Consider the following 17,097-nt stretch of genomic DNA (forward strand, 5'->3'; position numbering starts at 1 on the left):
ATTTGTCTTCACTGCAGCCAGGGAAAGTAGCCTGACTCTCTTCATCTTGTCCTACTGACAGATGTTTCTTGAGAACCAGGGGACTGCAGTGTGCATACCTGCGCACTTCGCTTGCCTCCCTTTTCCTCTTGTCTGCTAAAAAAGCTCCCCAGACACAGGGCAAGAATGATTGGAAGCAGAAGCCAGTTGTCCGTGTTACATTTGCAGATGCTCAATCAGCATCTTCTTCCCTTGAAGAAATAATTAGGACAAAAATCTGGGAAACCTGCATGCAGAGCACAAGCTTCGCTGGCTGCTCACTCCATCACAAGGAAGCGCACCACCACCCCATAGGGTGCAGCTTCCATTGATAGGAGCTGCAGACCTGCCTTCCTACAGTTGCATTTTGTACAATCATGGATTAAACCGGATCCTCCGGGACAAAGGGGAAGGACACCCACCTGCACCAGCGCCTCCTTCATGGCGGTCCAGTTGGAGATGCGCCACGCACATTCCAGGACTAGGTAGGGGTTTATATGACCCTTCGATTGGCCGTACTCTGTCAGAGCTTCCCACTGGTTCAACTCTTTGGAGCACCTTGAAAAAGGAAATGCAAGGTTGATCTCACTGGTTAAGAGTACCTTTGCCCATTTCAAATAGTTAATAGAGGGAGTTTATTTTACGAACATATTTGTGACATTTAAATGCTGCCCAACCAAACTCCCCTGGGCAGCTTACAATAAATATGTAAAACACAACCGAAATGCAAAGTCAAGCATACAACTGTTACAAAGGAAGAAGGTAAAGGTAAAGGGACCCCTGACCATTAGGTCCAGTCGTGACCGACTCTTGGGTTGCTGCGCTCATCTCGCTTTATTGGCTGAGGGAGCAGGCGTACAGCTTCCGAGTCATGTGGCCAGCATGACTAAGCCACTTCTGGCAAACCAGAGCAGTGCACGGAAACGCTGTTTACCTTCCTGCCAGAGTGGTACCTATTTATCTACTTGCACTTTGACATGCTTTCGAACTGCTAGGTGGGCAGGAGCAGGGACCGAGCAACGGGAGCTCACCCTGTTGCGGGGATTCAAACCGCCGACCTTCTGATTGGCAAGTCCTAGGCTCTGTGGTTTAACCCGCAGCGCCACCCGCAACAAAGGAAGAACGCCCCCCCCCAAATTTATAAATAGTAGGCGTATGCATCAGCTCTGTGAGCACCTCAAACAATGAGGCAAATCAGGGTGATCTGAAGCAGATTCTCACACTCCTGAGTCAGACAGTGCCATTAGCAAGACTTGTTTAAGTGGATCACGGAGTCTCCAACCTCCTGAGTAGCACTGGTGCCTTAGTTTCTTCAAAAAGGCAAATGCAACCCCAAAATTAAATCCAAGCTGACTGGAAATGCCCGGCGCTTGGTAGATAGTGCTGGGGAGGAGACAGTTGTTGTGGTGCACACTGCCTGCCACCAGTTACATGGGGAAATGTAGTGATGAGGTCCTAGAAGCAAAATTCAGGCTTCTGAAAGCCACGCTTTCCAAGGGAGCTTTCTCTGCATCGCTACTGATTCCACGTGTTAGGCCAGCTAGTCTCAACGCATGGAGGTGATGGTGTTGTTGGTCCAAATTACTCAAGCTTTTTAAAAAGCTAGTAGTGGTACCTCTAGTTACAAACTTAATTCGTTCCAGAGGTCCGTTCTTAACCTGAAACTATTCTTAACTAGAGGCATGTTTCGTTAATGGGGCCTCTTGCTGCCGCTGTGCCGCCGGCACACGATTTTCGTTCTCATCCTGGGGCAAAGTTCTTAACTCGAGGTAACTCTTCCAGGTTAGCGGAGTTTGTAACCTGAAGCGTTTGTAACCTGAAGCGTTTGTAACCTGAGGCGTTTGTAACTCGAGGTACCACTGTACTGTATTTTTCAGTGTATAAGATGCCCCCATGTATAAGACATCCCCTATTTTGGGGGACTAAATTTAAAGAAAATGAGGGGAGATGGCCCAAAGTTTTTGAGCTTTTTAAAGGGGGAATTGCACACACACCATCACCCCAGCAGGACCGTTGTTGGGGGCTGGCAAAGTGTGCAGCCACTCCCCCCATGCCACTGTGGGCAGGAAGCTCCCTAGAGCATGGGCCGCCAACCAGCTCCCCTGTATACAAAGACACCAGTTTTTTGACATGATTTTTGAGTAAAAAAACCTTGCCTAATACATGGAAAAATACAGTAGTTGTACCCAGATGTTCCTGGCTGAACCATACTTGCACATCTGAGCACACACAACCCAGGCAGGTTTTCCTGGTTTTGGTCTGAATTTTTAAGCTTCCAAATTGTTTTTTAGTTTTTATTGCCAAAACATTTACTAAAATGCATGGTTAAAAAGAGGTTTTAACTATGGCAAATTAAAGGTTGTTGTTTTTTTTAAAAAAAGCAAGGTGGTTTTTTCCTGTATAGCAGTTTTGATCTGGAATAAGTATGATGAGATTTGTTCAACCAATAGCAAATGGTGCCACTGATGGGCTTGAGGCATCAGTTAAACAACAGGAGATTCAACTAAATTTGCCCATTCCTCAATATCTTCTGAATTTTATGTTCAGCCTCACATCAAATCTTTTAACATACATCAAAACCGAGCAGTAGAACAAATTCAATTAACATACCGAATCCAGTGGTCCTCCCAGAGCTGATACTCTGGGAAAATGGCAGGGGAAGCATTGCTTCTTTCATGTTCTTTCTTCGCTTTCTCCATCGCTTTCTCATAGGTTTCCTGTGCCTAGAAGAAATTGAAGAAGCTCATTTTCTCGCGGGATCCTACAGGAGGAGGCACACTCTCAAACAGATGCTGCATCACTATTTCCTGATCTGAAAAGCCAGAATTAAGGCTGTGCAACAGACTGTAGCCAATAAGATCCACAGTTGCATTCAGTAAAGCTTCTCTTTCCTCAAGCAGAGGACTGGTGCCACTGATGTGCATGTATGGCCCTCGCTCCTGGATATGGTGGGGGGGCGGAATGTGCATATCACCCATCTGCATTAATTGCAAGTACCTTCACTGTACTACTGTTTTAGATGCCTGTTGAAAACTCCTCTATTTCGTCAGGCTATCCAAGCACGTGATTTGGTGACATCTCTTTCTGAATTTGTTTTAATTGCGCTCCCCATCCCCTGCGCTTAAAATATATTTGCATTTTATTTTTAACAGCATTAGGTAAAGGTACCCCTGACCGTTAGGTCCAGTCGTGGCCGACTCTGGGGTTGCGCTGCTCATCTCGCTTTACTGGCCGAGGGAGCCGGCGTACAGCTTCCGGGTCATGTGGCCAGCATGACTAAGCTGCTTCTGGCGAACCAGAGCAGTGCACAGAAACGCCATTTACCTTCCCACTGGAGTGGTACCTATTTATCTACTTGCACTTTGACGTGCTTTCGAACTGCTAGGTTGGCAGGAGCAGGGACCAAGTAACAGGAGCTCATGCCATCACGGGGATTCAAACTGCCGACCTTCTGATCGGCAAGTCCTAGGCTCTGTGGTTTAACCCACAGCGCCACCCGCATCCCTTTTAACGGCATTGCTTGATCACAAATGTGTTTGAGAAGAAGGGTGGGGCATCAACGTAATTATTATTATTATTATTATTATTATTATTATTATTATTATTATTATTATTATTTGCTTGTCACAGCCAGGACAATCATGTCTCTCATACTACATTTAGCTGTGCATTTTTGTGCCTTGGGGACTCCACTCGGGATTTGTGTAAGGTTTTCCCCTTAGCCTTTTCTTCTCCCGAAGATGTTCCACAAGGCAGAGGTTGTTTACAGTTAGTTTTCCTTCTCCTAGGTGGGCTATGTTCCCAGGTTGACAAGCCCCATCTGCCCCTCACTTCCCTCTACAGCGCATGGTGCACTTACATGCACAAAACTGGCTTCCAAGTGGTTTACAAGTATAAAATATCCACATGTCTTTAAAATATACAATAAAACAAACTCCATCAAAAGGTTAAAAACATCTACAATTGGAACATGTTTTGAAGCAAGCCTGTTAAAAAGCATAACAATTAAAAGTTGAACAACTAAAACAATTAGATCAGAAAGGTCAAGTTCAGGGGATTGCTTGTCTGAAGAGGAGTGAAAAAGCCCTTCAATTAAGTTCGCTCATGCGCTGCCTGACTGTAGCTCCGCTTGTAAGACACGCTATATCAAGGTTGTCGGCAGCCCCTGTTCTTCAATACAGGGACATTATATAATGCTTCCAGTACAATCACGCACCCGCACTCTGTGTGCTTGCCATATTTATATGGTCAATTTTTAATCTAATATACTACCTGCTCAAAGAAGCCGTGTTGCTCGTAAGCAATAGCAGTTGCCGTCTCCGGAAATTTACAGCGTTTCTGCCACAACCCAGCCCACATGTCCTCCTCTTGTAATAGACAGTACAGCTCCGCAAGAGAATCGAGTATTTCCTTAGAGGGAGAGGAAAAGCAAAAAGAACAACAATAACAATATAATAAATGTTGCTGCTATGGCACAAAGTTTATGACCGACCCATTATGAAGCAGACATTTTCTGCAATACAGCTATGAGCCGGTAACTGGAATAATCAGGCAGCTGGCCAAACAAACACGGGCAACTCTAGCATCTTGGGCTTACTCAGTTAAAGGAACTTCTGGAATAGGCCTATACTTTTGCAGTTCACAATATGATGAGTGCCTGATTCCATCAAGGCTAAGAACATTTTATCAGCTGACTGAAGATGCGCTACCGTCCCGGTCAGGAACTAGCTTTGCTGGGAGAGCCATGTCGAGGAAATGCTGGAGGCTGGCAGACCAGGATCCACCTTTGCAGAAGACTGCCAGCATTCCCACAGAAAACCATGGCTTACACCAAAGGGCAGTTGACGTTTTTACCTTGTGGGTCATATACATACACCCTTAGCCAAACTTCCAGAAGTCACATGACAGTGGTGGGCATGGCCATCCTACTCTGCCCCTCTCTTTCTCTCTCCTTCACATCCTGCCAAGCTCAAGTACATACTGAAAAATATTCTATTTTACCCCCCCCCGGGTGTCTGTGTAAGAGAGATCTGCTGTTTCAACTTTGAACAATGGAGTGTGCAGGAAAAATTCAGCCGCCAAGGGCCAGGAAAGACGTACTGCTAACCTTGGTTCACAAACTTATAAAGCCAAGCTTGGGAACAGCGTTTTCCTCACCATAGTCATTTCTTAACACAAATTCTTCCCTCCCAGCACACAAATACAGTTAATCCACTAGCTTTAATCGCAGCTGAAGCAACCAAGGTTTCTCTTAGCCAAGATCTGAAGCCACTCTGGGCTGCAGATCCTGAGGTATGGGAAACCGGTGAAATTTAAAAGAAATAGCGAATTTGACTACTATCGCTTTTGAACCCTGCAACCTGCAAATGTTGCTCCCTACCTGTTGAGGCGGAGTTATGCTTTCCTGCTCATAAAACTCAGTGCAGTGCTTAGGCTTAATCTGGAGACTCAGTCCTTTCTCAAAGGCTTGGTGCTCCAGCATCAGAGTCGAACGGAACCAGAGGTTGTGTGTTTTACCCAGGTACTTCAGCACACAGGGCCTGATAGGAATGGGAGGGACACACTGAGACATGGCCTCCACAAAACAGTTCAGTGCACTAGGCTGGCAGTCCCGTTGCACTTGATGGCTCCCGCTACACAAGAACGGGCTGATTTCTCCCGCAAGGGCCTGAGAGAGAAGAGACAGGAGGGTAGGAAAAACTGCTGAATCTTCGTGTTAAAGCAATCAAGTCATTTCAACACAGAAACATCAATATATTGGGACAGTTCGCATGCAATGATCTCAAACAGCAAAGATGCAGAAATGTGTACTTCTAGTCTCAGAAATACTATTTATAAAAGTGCTTACATACTGCCTGTATTGTGGAAAAAACAAGCAGTTTGCTATATACAACAAAACCAAGTAAAATTAGAGATCATTAACTATCACTGAAGGAGGTTTCCTTAATTGCCTACATTTATAAAATACAAGTCCTGGCCGGCTTGAAATGGTTCCCCGAATATGCAGCAAGCATCTTCCCTGACCACTGGTCCTGCTAGCTAGGAATGATGGGAGTTGTAGTCCAAATACAGCAGGAGACCCAAGTTTGGGAAACGCTGAACTAGAGATTTCTCTAATATATTATTCCCAAGAAAGTTTGAATCTCTCTCTTTCACCAACTGCACTTAATTCCTCCAAAGTTTTACATGCTTTCTGCAGTTGCAATATCCAGCATGAGGCAACAAAAAAATTAGTAATTTTAAAATGGTTCAGATTTTTTTCACACCTTCAAAATGTGCTTTGTTGTAATAATAAAAAATTCACACTCACATGTTGCTGTCTATCCGATAGGATTTTCCACAATCTGGAGAACAGCTGGATCCAAGTCCTTTCAGCTAAGGGCGTGGAAATATGGCACAGCTGCACAAAGGCACTTAGCAGGGCTCCAGTCTTGAAATAAAATCAATACGGTTAGGCATATTGAATGATGAAGGAGCTTCCTTCGCCTGCCTCCCCGCCCCCCACAGGCCATGACTCTATACATAAAGACCAGCAAGTCATCCCTCATAGTCTTATTCCGCAGCACAGCTATGGCATAGCTGCAGCAATACTATGACAAACACTACATAATCCTATGCACAGTTATTAACTAGTTTTAAATGGGTATACACCGCCATTCCTAAGGAACAACCCAAGGCATCTAGCAAAGGACCAACCTTCACTTCTCGAAGAGAGTCAAGAAATTTATCATGCCGGTTGGTTAGCATGTGCAACTGGTTGCCAATGTCCTTTTCAGAAAGCTCTTTGGTTTTGGGTGTGCTAGTCTGATCACCTGGAGCCAACTCAATGTCTATCTCCACATCCTAAAAAGAAGAAAAAAGAAAAAGGACATGAGGTCTGAGATGATATAAAGAGACACTAAAGTGCAAAGATCTCAGCATGTGGAACAAATGCATGACTTCAGACCTGTGTTGGCTGAGCAATGATGCTGCAGGACAAAACCTCTTTTGAAGTGAATTTCAAAGAGGGCAATTTGGGCAGGAATGTAAACTTTAAATCATGGTCTAGAGCAAGGCTGGCTAACCTGTGGTCCAACTGATGCTACAGGACAACAGCTCCTACCATCCCTATCCACTGGCAATGTTGGCTGGGGCTGATAAGACTTTGAATCTTGAGTGTGGTGGAGTCTCCTACTTTGGAGGTCTTTAAGCAGAGGCTTGACAACCATATGTCAGGAGTGCTCTGATGGTGTTTCCTGCTTGGCAGGGGGTTGGACTCAATGGCCCTTGTGGTCTCTTCCAACTCTATGATTCTATGATTCTATGAATCTAATGACCTTTGGAAAGCCACAGACCTAAAATCACACAGCAAACTTCCCTTTCCTCCTCCTGCACAGCTGGCAGAGGTGGAGCGGGGCTTCTGCAGAGATGTTTTGCTTTCCAAGAACATTGGCTTGCTTAGTCCTATGAACCAGCAATCATGGCCTGTAACGAACAAGTCAATCAAAGCATGAGCTTTCGACATTTATTTTGGGAAGGCCCATAGCTAAGTGATAAGCAGAAGCTTTACAAGCAGTAGATCCCCCGGTTCAATTGTCGTCATTACTGGGTAAAAGGATCTCGAGTGCCAGGGCTGGGGAAAAAAGTAATTGCCTGAGACCTTGGAGAGCAGAGATCAGTCAGAGTAGATAGGAATTGGTGTAGGGCTGATGGGGTCATGACTTTTGCTCTAGGTGGGAAAGGGCTGTTCCTTCAGGGGAGGGGGTAATAGCTCAGAGGGTAAAAAACCTGTTTTGCATGCAGAAGATCCCAGATCCAATCCCTAATGAAAATGACCAGGGCTCAAAAAGATTCCTGCCCAAGGCTATTAGAGTGACTGCCAGTCAGAACAGACAGTACTGAGCAAAATAAACTCAGAACAAGACGGGCTCACGTGTTAAATGGAGTATTTTTAAACAAAGGCAAAAACAAGGCATATTGCAATATGAAAACCAAGTTACCTCTTCCTTAGATTCACTGTTTTCTCTTTCGCGAGGCTCCTGCTTGACGTGGGTCACCATAGCAAATGCTGCCCGGTCGTGGCTGTCAGCTAGGTTGATAACATTTGTGATGGATGGCAGCATGGCACCTTGGCAGCTGGTCCCAATTGTGGTGTTTCTTTCGCATACGGCCAGCAAGAGCTAAATATGTTTTAAAAGCGGTCATGAAACTATTTGGTTTTTGAGACTAACATACCAAAGAACTCCTGCATGTTTATTTTATTACCACTTGTAAGTAAGCGCCCTTGTGCAGAATTCTTCTCATGGCCAAGATAACTGGGATTAAGCTACAGGCAACCTCCCATTCCCCCTAGGCCAAAGTCTCCCTTTCCTTTGTTGGCTTTAATCACAGTTTAGTGACACATCTGCAGGAATGATGAACTACATTTCCCATCCTGCCCAGGGTTATTCAAGTCCTGGCTAAGAACCAATCAGGCGTTTGCCTCTCCCAGGACATTCCATGCCAGTCTAGGCAACCCATATCCAGGAGGGGGTTTTTACATTCCTTGGCTAGATCACTTGAGTCCAGGGAACATTTAGGACCAAAAAAAGGGACATCACAAAGTGCATTAGTTAAAGTATGGAACTAGAGGGAACAACGACCACTGACCAGAATGGCTTTAAAAGACTATTAGATAAATTCATGGAGAGCAAAGCTATGCTACTTGGAGGCATTAAGTCAATGAATAACATCTGCTGGGAATCACAAGTGGGGAGGGGGCTGTCATACTTAGGTCCTGTTTGCAAGCATTCCACAGGTATCTAGTTTGCTACTTTGAGAACAGAATGCTGGACTAGATGGGGCTTTGGCCTGATTTGAGCAGGGCTCTTATGTTCTTGCTATCAGCAGAACTCGTCGCATGAATCCTGCCTATTCCTGGAAGCAGATTCCATTGGGGAGCAGTGAAACTTACTGGACTAGTTCAGATGCAATGCTAAAAATGATGTTTGTGACCCTCTCCTCCCCTGGTGCAGCTGCGAGGAAGGGATTGGAAGCATCTGCTTCCATTTTTTAATTCACTCGCTTAGGCAGTTGTTTATTTTTGGTTGTTTGAAATCATTTATATCCTGTTCTTCCTCCTTAAGGAGATCAGTACAAAAGAGCACAAGATGGCAGTAGAAAGCAATAGTCGGTAACACGGCACTCAAAATATCTAGGGCAGCTCAAAGGCACGATTAAAAAGGAAAGTTTTGACTGCCCTTCTGACTGAAGGCTAGTATATGGGGAAGCCCTGGGCTGCCCAGACAACAAGACCCTTCTCTCAGCCTCGCTGATGTGGTCCAAAGGGAAGCAGAACAGTACATTTGGCACCAGCTTGGCTACAGGTGTTGCCAGGAGGAGGCGTACAAGGCGCCGTCCAACTGTGTTAGGGATTCCACTCTGGATCGGTGTTGGGTTTATTCCTTGGCCTTTTCATTTCCTGGAGTTGTCCCACAAGGCAGCAGATAAAAGATTATGTATCAGGGGTTAGTCTCAAAGCCTCTCTCACCAATAAGTATAGCCGTAAGGCAGTGGAGGTTTAAGGAGGTTCCAGGTTTAAGGAGGTTCTAGGAGAAGGAAAACTCTGGCCTTAAGGGATGTTAAGGCCTCTTTATAATTGTCCTTGGATTATTTTTATTGTAAACTACCCTGTGCTCCCTATGAGAGGAAGGGCAGAATATAAAAATGACTCAACCAACGAAAGGATGATATAGTCAGGATGCCTAGATCAGTTCTCTCTCGCACCTAAAACGCAACCATACTTCTTTTCTTTTCCCCAAAAAAGTAGCTGAACAGCAGCTGGAATGAAAAGCTAAAACACATAATTCTTTTACGTGCCTGGCTATTCCCCGCATAACCCCCCTGCGGTTATGAGCACTAATTATTTTGAGGGGTAGGGGGTAGCTTGCTACATTAAAGTAATTGCTTCCCATTCAGTTCTCTTGTTTAGTGTTTAAGTAATTGTTTAGTATTCACACAGCAAGCATTTAGGTTATGTATTGAATCCACATTATTTCATCTTCAATCAGAAAGTGCTTTGTATTCCTCTTAGCTTTTGAGCTTTCGCCTTATTAACTTGATTTATCCTTCATTGTTCAACACAGATGCATATATTACAGTGAATATATGAAAGGTGGAGGTTGTCAACTATCGCAAGAGAACAAGGACGATCCTACGTGCATCTACATAATCTCAAAGATTTCCAGGTTACACTCATGAACAGTGACAAATGACTAGCAGGTGAATGCCCACTTTCATTTGTGCTGCCATACGCACATTCAACTTATCAACATTTACTGAAGTTCATACAGAATCTTAGCAGTTCATGGATACGAAGCAAATAGGATGTATTTCTTTTTTCGTTTTTTCTTTTCATAAAATTTATATACGGTTTGATTACAAGAAAAAATCAAAATGAATTACAAAAAAACAATACATTTTTGTTTTTGTTTTCCCAGGCCTTTGGGCCGCACCAGTGATAAAAGGTAAAGGTTAACGTACCCCTGCCCGTACGGGCCAGTCGTGTCCGACTCTAGGGTTGTGCGCTCATCTCACTCAAGAGGCAGGGAGCCGGCGCCGTCCAAAGACACTTCCGGGTCATGTGGCCAGCGTGACAAGCTGCATCTGGCGAGCCAGCGCAGCACACAGAACGCCGTTTACCTTCCGCTGGTAAGCGGTCCCTATTTATCTACTTGCACCCAGAGGTGCTTTTGAACTGCTAGGTTGGCAGGCGCTGGGACCGAACGACGGGAGCGCACCCCGCCGCGGGGATTCGAACCGCCGACCATGCGATCGGCAAGCCCTAGGCGCTGAGGTTTTACCCACAGCGCCACCCGCGTCCCTCGCACCAGTGATACTATACTATAATTTTAAATTCTGATTATAATTTTGTGGTTTTTATTGTATTCTTTACTTTGATTGTAGATCACTTTGGGACTTTAGTAGGGTATGTATAATTTAATTCTAATGATATTCAAGATGTTAGGCAGACCACATGCATTTATCATGCTACAAACATTCACATCACACACACTCCTACCTCAATGCACTGCTTGATCCAAAAGTGGCTTCCCATGGCTTCCCAGTTTTGAGAACAGGTGATATAAAGCAGGCGCTCATAGACACGGCGCTTCATGGAGTTGTCAAAAACCTCGAAAAATTTGGCTCTGATGAGCGGCTGAGCACAACGGAGTCCCGAAAGGAAGGCTGGTTCAAGTTTAGCGGTAAGCTCGCTGCCTGAAAGGTTTTCGTCCCTAGGAAAAAAGCAGCATTTAAAAATACAGAACTTGCAAAGCAGAGATTGGGGGGAGGGGGTTGTGACAAAAGGTAGAGGGGCATGAATCACAGGATGAGTTTGCATGAAGGAAATCAGACAGTAGGAGGATTCATCTTTTTCTGGAGTGTGCGCATTGCTTCTGTGTTGCTGACATACATTGGAAGGCGCTGGGGGAATCCCAGAATACTTCTCAGCCCTATTTCCACCACTGCAGGTAGACAAAAGCCTTCTTCAAGCATTCTCCTGAACATGCAAGGTTTAAAGCGGTACAGGGCTAAGCCCTGTCCACCCCAATGTCCCCACAGGTGAAGTGTCAGGGCTTGTCTCAGGCCTTAACTCACCGAGCAAAAAGATCTGAAAGGGGTTTCTATGTGCTTTCAGCTGAACCTGCTCAGAAGCCTCTGAATGACCCGGTGCCCTTTTAAACATATGAAAGTTTGTATTCGGCCCTTGCAGGGTCAATCACAGCAGAACTTGCAAATACCTAGAGCTGAGCTTTCCAAACTATGTGTTGCGACACATTAGTGTGTCAGCTACAGTGTGTAGGTGTGTCACACAAACGCTCCTTTCGGGGCTGAAAAGGGGTTAGCTTAACCTCTGGTTTGCTAGTAGAACTGAATTGCTGTGTCATGAAATGATGCAAAACTGAAGTACCGTGTGGCGAAATGACACGTGTCTAAGAAGTGTGTCACCAACATGAAAAGTTTGGAAAGCTCTGACCTACAGAGACTATGCTCTCAGAGGCGAAGGCACACCCTAGGGAGAACTTCCTAGGTCTTGCTTCTGTAATATACACATGGACAACCAAGAATATAGGAATATGGGTGGGTAATAGCTTGCTGCTAGAGGATATGCTTTGCATGTAAATGGATCTAGAAGAAAATGGATCTTGAAGAAAAGGTGGGATATAAATCCAATAATAAATATGTTCACATGCTTTATAGGGAAGAGTTTGGGATTTAACAAATTGCAAAAAAAACCCTCAATTTAAATATATTTTATTATAAAATAAAAAATTCTGAACTCTTGCAATCCCTGATTATTTGTGGAACACCGTGTAATTTGGCACGTGATTAGTGCATTTAACATGTGCCACGGTATATATTGATTTCACCTAGCAAAGAAAATGCAGACTGACCAAGGATTTGAAGGTATGAACAAGGAAAATTTATGAAACTTTGAAGAATAGTTACTTTAACCCGCCCCTGCCACCTAAAAACTCATCTAGATTAGCTTTAAGAGATTGATGGTATGTTATTAAGGTCATACATGGCCCAAATTATGAACCAGTAAGCTGAACCAGTTGATTAATTGCTATAATTACCTATAGACATAGTTAACAAGGTCTAAAAACTGGGCATTTAATTCAAGGTCTTCTGGAAAACGTTTTTCAATGTAGGTCATCATTTTTACTAGCAAAATGGACTTCTCTCGGAGCGTAGGTGTCTGTTTGAAAAGAAAAAGAAGACAGCAATTAGTTTTTCACTTTGCCTTTGAAATTGTGGAGCCCTGGCATCCTCCAAACACTATGGACTATATGTGATTTCCATGTCTTGGTCCTAGCATGCAGACATAGTTGCAATTACATCTTTTCCTCTCTTTAGAAACATAGGAAGCTACCTTACACTGATTCAGATCAGTCTTGTCTACCTTGACTGTCAGCAGCTATCTACGATTTCAGGCAGTTTCTCCCAGCTTTACCTGGGGGTGCTGGGGGTTTAATCTGGGACATTTCAGATGCAAAGTAGATGCTCTACCGCAGAGCTACAGCCCTTCCCCTATTTCCGATATTCAGACTGTGCATACCACTACTTACATAGCCAAAACGGCACTATTTACACTCAACTGGCAGGGAGCAGCAAGCACAAGGGTACCCCAGGTTTTGCAGAAGTGCAAAGGAAAATTATGGGAGGTGGGAACTTATGGGGTACCCACCAGCAATCCAATGTCACGAACTAGCTGGATGCAGGGGGAGTGGCGGGAGGCACCAGCCAGGGAACCCCCAAGGGAACCCCCCAGGGGAAGAAGGCTCAGAGCCAGGGGAATGGTGGTGGGATGATGCTGAGTGGTCAGAGGGAGCAGAATGGGAGGAGGTGTTGGAAGCTGAAGAGGCAACAGGGTCTAGTGAGCAGGAAGAGACGGTGGCAGACAGAAGTCCGGACTCAGAAGAAGGAGAGGAGGGAGAGACAAGAGGCAGAGTGGAGGTTGGGTGCTGAAGAAGCCAGGAAGTCTCCCCATCCTGCTGCGACCAGTTCCCCTCCCCTGTGGTCTCCCAGAACACAAAAAGAACTGAAGAGGGTAGAGCAACGAGAAACTCAATGACGGAGCCATAGGCTGCTGGGGAAGGAGAACCGAGAGAGGAGCCTTAGAGAGCGGTGGGAAGGTGGGGACCTTCAGGCCTCGCAACTGCTTCTACTGGGAAGGATTGTGTGACCACTATGACTGAGCTGTTTCGTTTCTTTGAATAACAGGTTAACTTCGTGGACACTGGGTGCTTTATTGTTTAAATTGCTGACCTACGCCTCACATCCAATGAGTGCAATTAAAAGTTATCCATCTTTTCAATATCTCTGTGGCTTTTGATGCCACTGACCATTGTATCCTCTTAGACTGACTCCGTGAGATGGAGACTGGAGGCTTTGTACTGCGGGGTTAGGTGTGCACTGGGGTTCCTACTGTGTGGACTAAAACGTTGTTCTGCTTCAACCTAGTTGGTTTCTTTATTCCATTCTCCTGTCAAAGCATTCACTGAGTATACAACTAATTTACCTATGACTTCGGCCAAACAGCCATGCACTATGTCAATAAACCTTAAGACTACATAAAACGCTGCTTTCACACATATTTTCCTTTTGCCCTGCAGCAAAACGTTTAAAGGGAAACACACAACAAAACAGGTTTTTTTTAAAAAAAAAGTATAATAAGTAATACACTAAATAAGAGTGAAGCATTAAAACCACTACAATTTAAGTCCAAAATGCAAAGAGCAAAGGATATGAACAAAGCAGCAAAGAGTATGGTTCAAAAGCTACAGCAAGATTTAGAGGTTTTATGAGGGTTTGAATTTTTTTAAGAGTGAAAAACCACAGGGCTTACATACTGCAAAATGTGTGGATAACTATGTTCTTGCCTACTTATCAACGGCAGGATTAATGTAAAACGTCAGCCAAATCGTTACAGGGAGAATTCTACAGCAGGATTGGCTTTGAGCCGTCCTTGACAGCCACAAAATCTCAGAACTGCTTTGCTTGTGGAGTCACGCAAAAACGGGTGTGATATTTGACACAAAATTCCCCTGGTGCACACACAAGAAAGAGAATGTGAGCAATGTTACAACACGCGTGTGTGTGTGTGTGTGTGTGTGTGTGTGTGTGTGTTTGTAATCCCTTGATGCCATCGCTTTGGAGCATTCCCTGGACCTAAACAGAAAAAACCCAAAAAGGAAGAGTGGCTACTGGGGTCCATTGTGCTATCTATCCCTCTTCCAAATAAATACTGTAAAACGCAGCATTAAAGAAGCATTGACATGTTATCCTAGGGTCAATGTTTACTTTTGGAACACGTCCTCTTGATAGGAAAATGCAATTAAAAGCAAACCCTATTACAAGGAGCAGGGAACCTGTAGCTCTCCTGATGCCTTGGATCACAACTCCCATCACTCTGCCAGTCAGGCCAATGATCAGGGATGATGGGTGCTCTAGTCTAGCAACATCTGGAGGGTCAAAGGTTTCCTACCCCGCCCAGTAAGGAACTGTGCTCATTCAACTTTCAATGTTTTCTTTTAACTCCCACCACTAGGCCATCTTGCCCTGAGGGGGAGGGGAGAATAAAGAAAATTGGGGAATTGCCACCACCTAGTTCCCACAGCGGCCCTTCCCTCCACCAGCTGCCACCACAGGGCTGTCTAAAGGACCACCTTGCCCTGAGGGGACTGGAGAAGCAGAAGCAATAGCTTCTTCTAAACAAACAAGTTGCATTTTCCTTTTATTGTAACATTTTAAAAAAAATATTGGTGCCTATTGTTTTAATATTCTTCAGCAAACTGCTTGGGTAGGTCTGCCTGAAAAGCTATATATAAATACCTTAAATAAATAAAATCTTTTACAGTGGTGCCTCGTAAGACGAAAAGAATCCGTTCTGTGATTCTCTTTGTCTAGCGGTTTTTTCGTCTTGCGAAGCAAGCCCATTGACGGATTAGCGCTATTAGCTGCTTTTAGCGGCTTATCTGCTGATCGGATCAGCTGATAAGCAGCTTAGCGGCTTAGAAAAAGGAGGGAAGAAAGGAAAAAAACCCAGCAGGAACTCACAAGACATTGTCGTCTTGCGAAGCAAGCCCATAGGAGATTCGTTTTGCGAAGCACCTCGAAAACGGAAAACTCTTTCGTCTAGCGAGTTTTCCGTCTTGCGAGGCATTCGTCTTGCGGGGCACCACTGTACATTTTTATGCTTCCCTTTCTCCAAAAAGCTTGGAATAGCATACATGGTTCCCCACCCACAACAAGCTGGTGAAGTTAATTGGACTGAAGACACCAAGTGAGTCTTGTGTCTGGTGTGGTATTTGAACCCTCATCTGGAACTTCAACTACTACAACATGTTGACTGTCAAATTAGGTGAGCCAACATCTAACAAGACAAAGCTACAGTAGGAAGTTTCTTTTGCTCTCTCTACAGGAAGCTCTCTTTAGATTACCTGGTTTGCAGCCATTGGAGAGTTGTTCTTCACCCACTCTTCCACAATTTTGACCACAGCGCGGAGGATTTTGGCATCGTTTGACTTCTCAATGAGGGATGTCAGAATAGCTTGGATGAAGTTCTTCCTCATTTCCATGCTCATCACAGCAAGGCGGGTTTTCACCAAGTCCAAGCTGAGCATGACCAATTCACTTGTACCAGCTGCAGACAGAATCAGAATTGAGACACACGCATTATTTGATTATGTACATGACGATTTAGGGTTTTTCGATTGAAAACCATGTCTGAATCTTCCTTAGTTTTGGGGACACTTTGAAACGGAAAGCCTTCAAAACGCAGTCCAATCCCTGTATCAAGGAATAACATTATTGTAACACTCAGCTGAGCCTTGCCAACAGGGAGTTGCAAGCTATTACCTGTGTTTGCTTCTGCTGCCCCTGCCTGGGACTGTTGGTTTAAGTGTTCCCTCACCATCTTCTGGAGAGATCGCATGAAGACCGAAATCAATCTGTCTATGTAGCTGGGATTGTTGCTGCATGCAGACTTCAAAATCATTAAAGTACCTGAAACATGTACACACACAAAACCCATACATTAATGAAGATAATAATAATTAGAGGGGGAAAACATTTGTTGATGTCCTACTTTGAACAAGGCAATCAAGCATTACTTTTTACTGTGGAGGAGCAGTTCAAAGATATAAACCAGGCATAGGCAAACTCGGCCCTCCAGATGTTTTGGGACTACAACTCCCATCATCCCTGACCACTGGTCCTGTTAGCTAGGGATCATGGGAGTTGTAGTCCCAACACATCTGGAGGGCCAAGTTTGTCTATGATATAAACTTTTAACGGGGTGGGTGAGTTCTGGCAACCATCTTTCCTTCCAATGAGTGACTCTTCTCTAACAGAGTTACAGACTGGACAGTCAAATGGCTCAATATGGGTTCAGCTCCTTTCCAAAGTCTCCTCCACTGTCTACTTTGCATCAAAGCCGACTTCACCCACATCCCAACCTCAACTGGTGTTACACTATAAAAACATATATCCCTCTATCCTCACCAAATTCATTTCTTCCCACTCCACTCAACCCAACAACTACTGCCTAGTCTG

At 44.6% G+C, this 17,097-nt stretch overlaps 1 protein-coding gene across 4 annotated transcripts in view; it reads right to left on the reverse strand.

Annotated features, from left to right (window-relative positions):
* TRRAP (transformation/transcription domain associated protein) overlaps positions 1-17,097 on the reverse strand; it is a 167,768-nt gene that overhangs the window by 65,773 nt on the left and 84,898 nt on the right. For all 4 annotated transcript variants that reach the window (XM_082199559.1, XM_082199558.1, XM_082199556.1 and 1 more), the window contains 11 exons: positions 16,402-16,548; positions 15,984-16,186; positions 12,618-12,739; positions 11,057-11,270; positions 7,998-8,177; positions 6,715-6,861; positions 6,329-6,448; positions 5,399-5,686; positions 4,291-4,428; positions 2,629-2,741; positions 441-576 (listed from right to left, as the gene is read on the reverse strand). In XM_082199559.1, coding sequence (XP_082055685.1) covers positions 441-576; positions 2,629-2,741; positions 4,291-4,428; positions 5,399-5,686; positions 6,329-6,448; positions 6,715-6,861; positions 7,998-8,177; positions 11,057-11,270; positions 12,618-12,739; positions 15,984-16,186; positions 16,402-16,548 — 1,808 coding nt within the window. The remainder of the gene's footprint in view (positions 1-440; positions 577-2,628; positions 2,742-4,290; positions 4,429-5,398; positions 5,687-6,328; positions 6,449-6,714; positions 6,862-7,997; positions 8,178-11,056; positions 11,271-12,617; positions 12,740-15,983; positions 16,187-16,401; positions 16,549-17,097) is intronic.

Source organism: Podarcis vaucheri (genome assembly GCF_965113315.1).
Source record: "Podarcis vaucheri genome assembly, chromosome: 14".
Classification (NCBI taxonomy): domain Eukaryota; kingdom Metazoa; phylum Chordata; class Lepidosauria; order Squamata; family Lacertidae; genus Podarcis; species Podarcis vaucheri.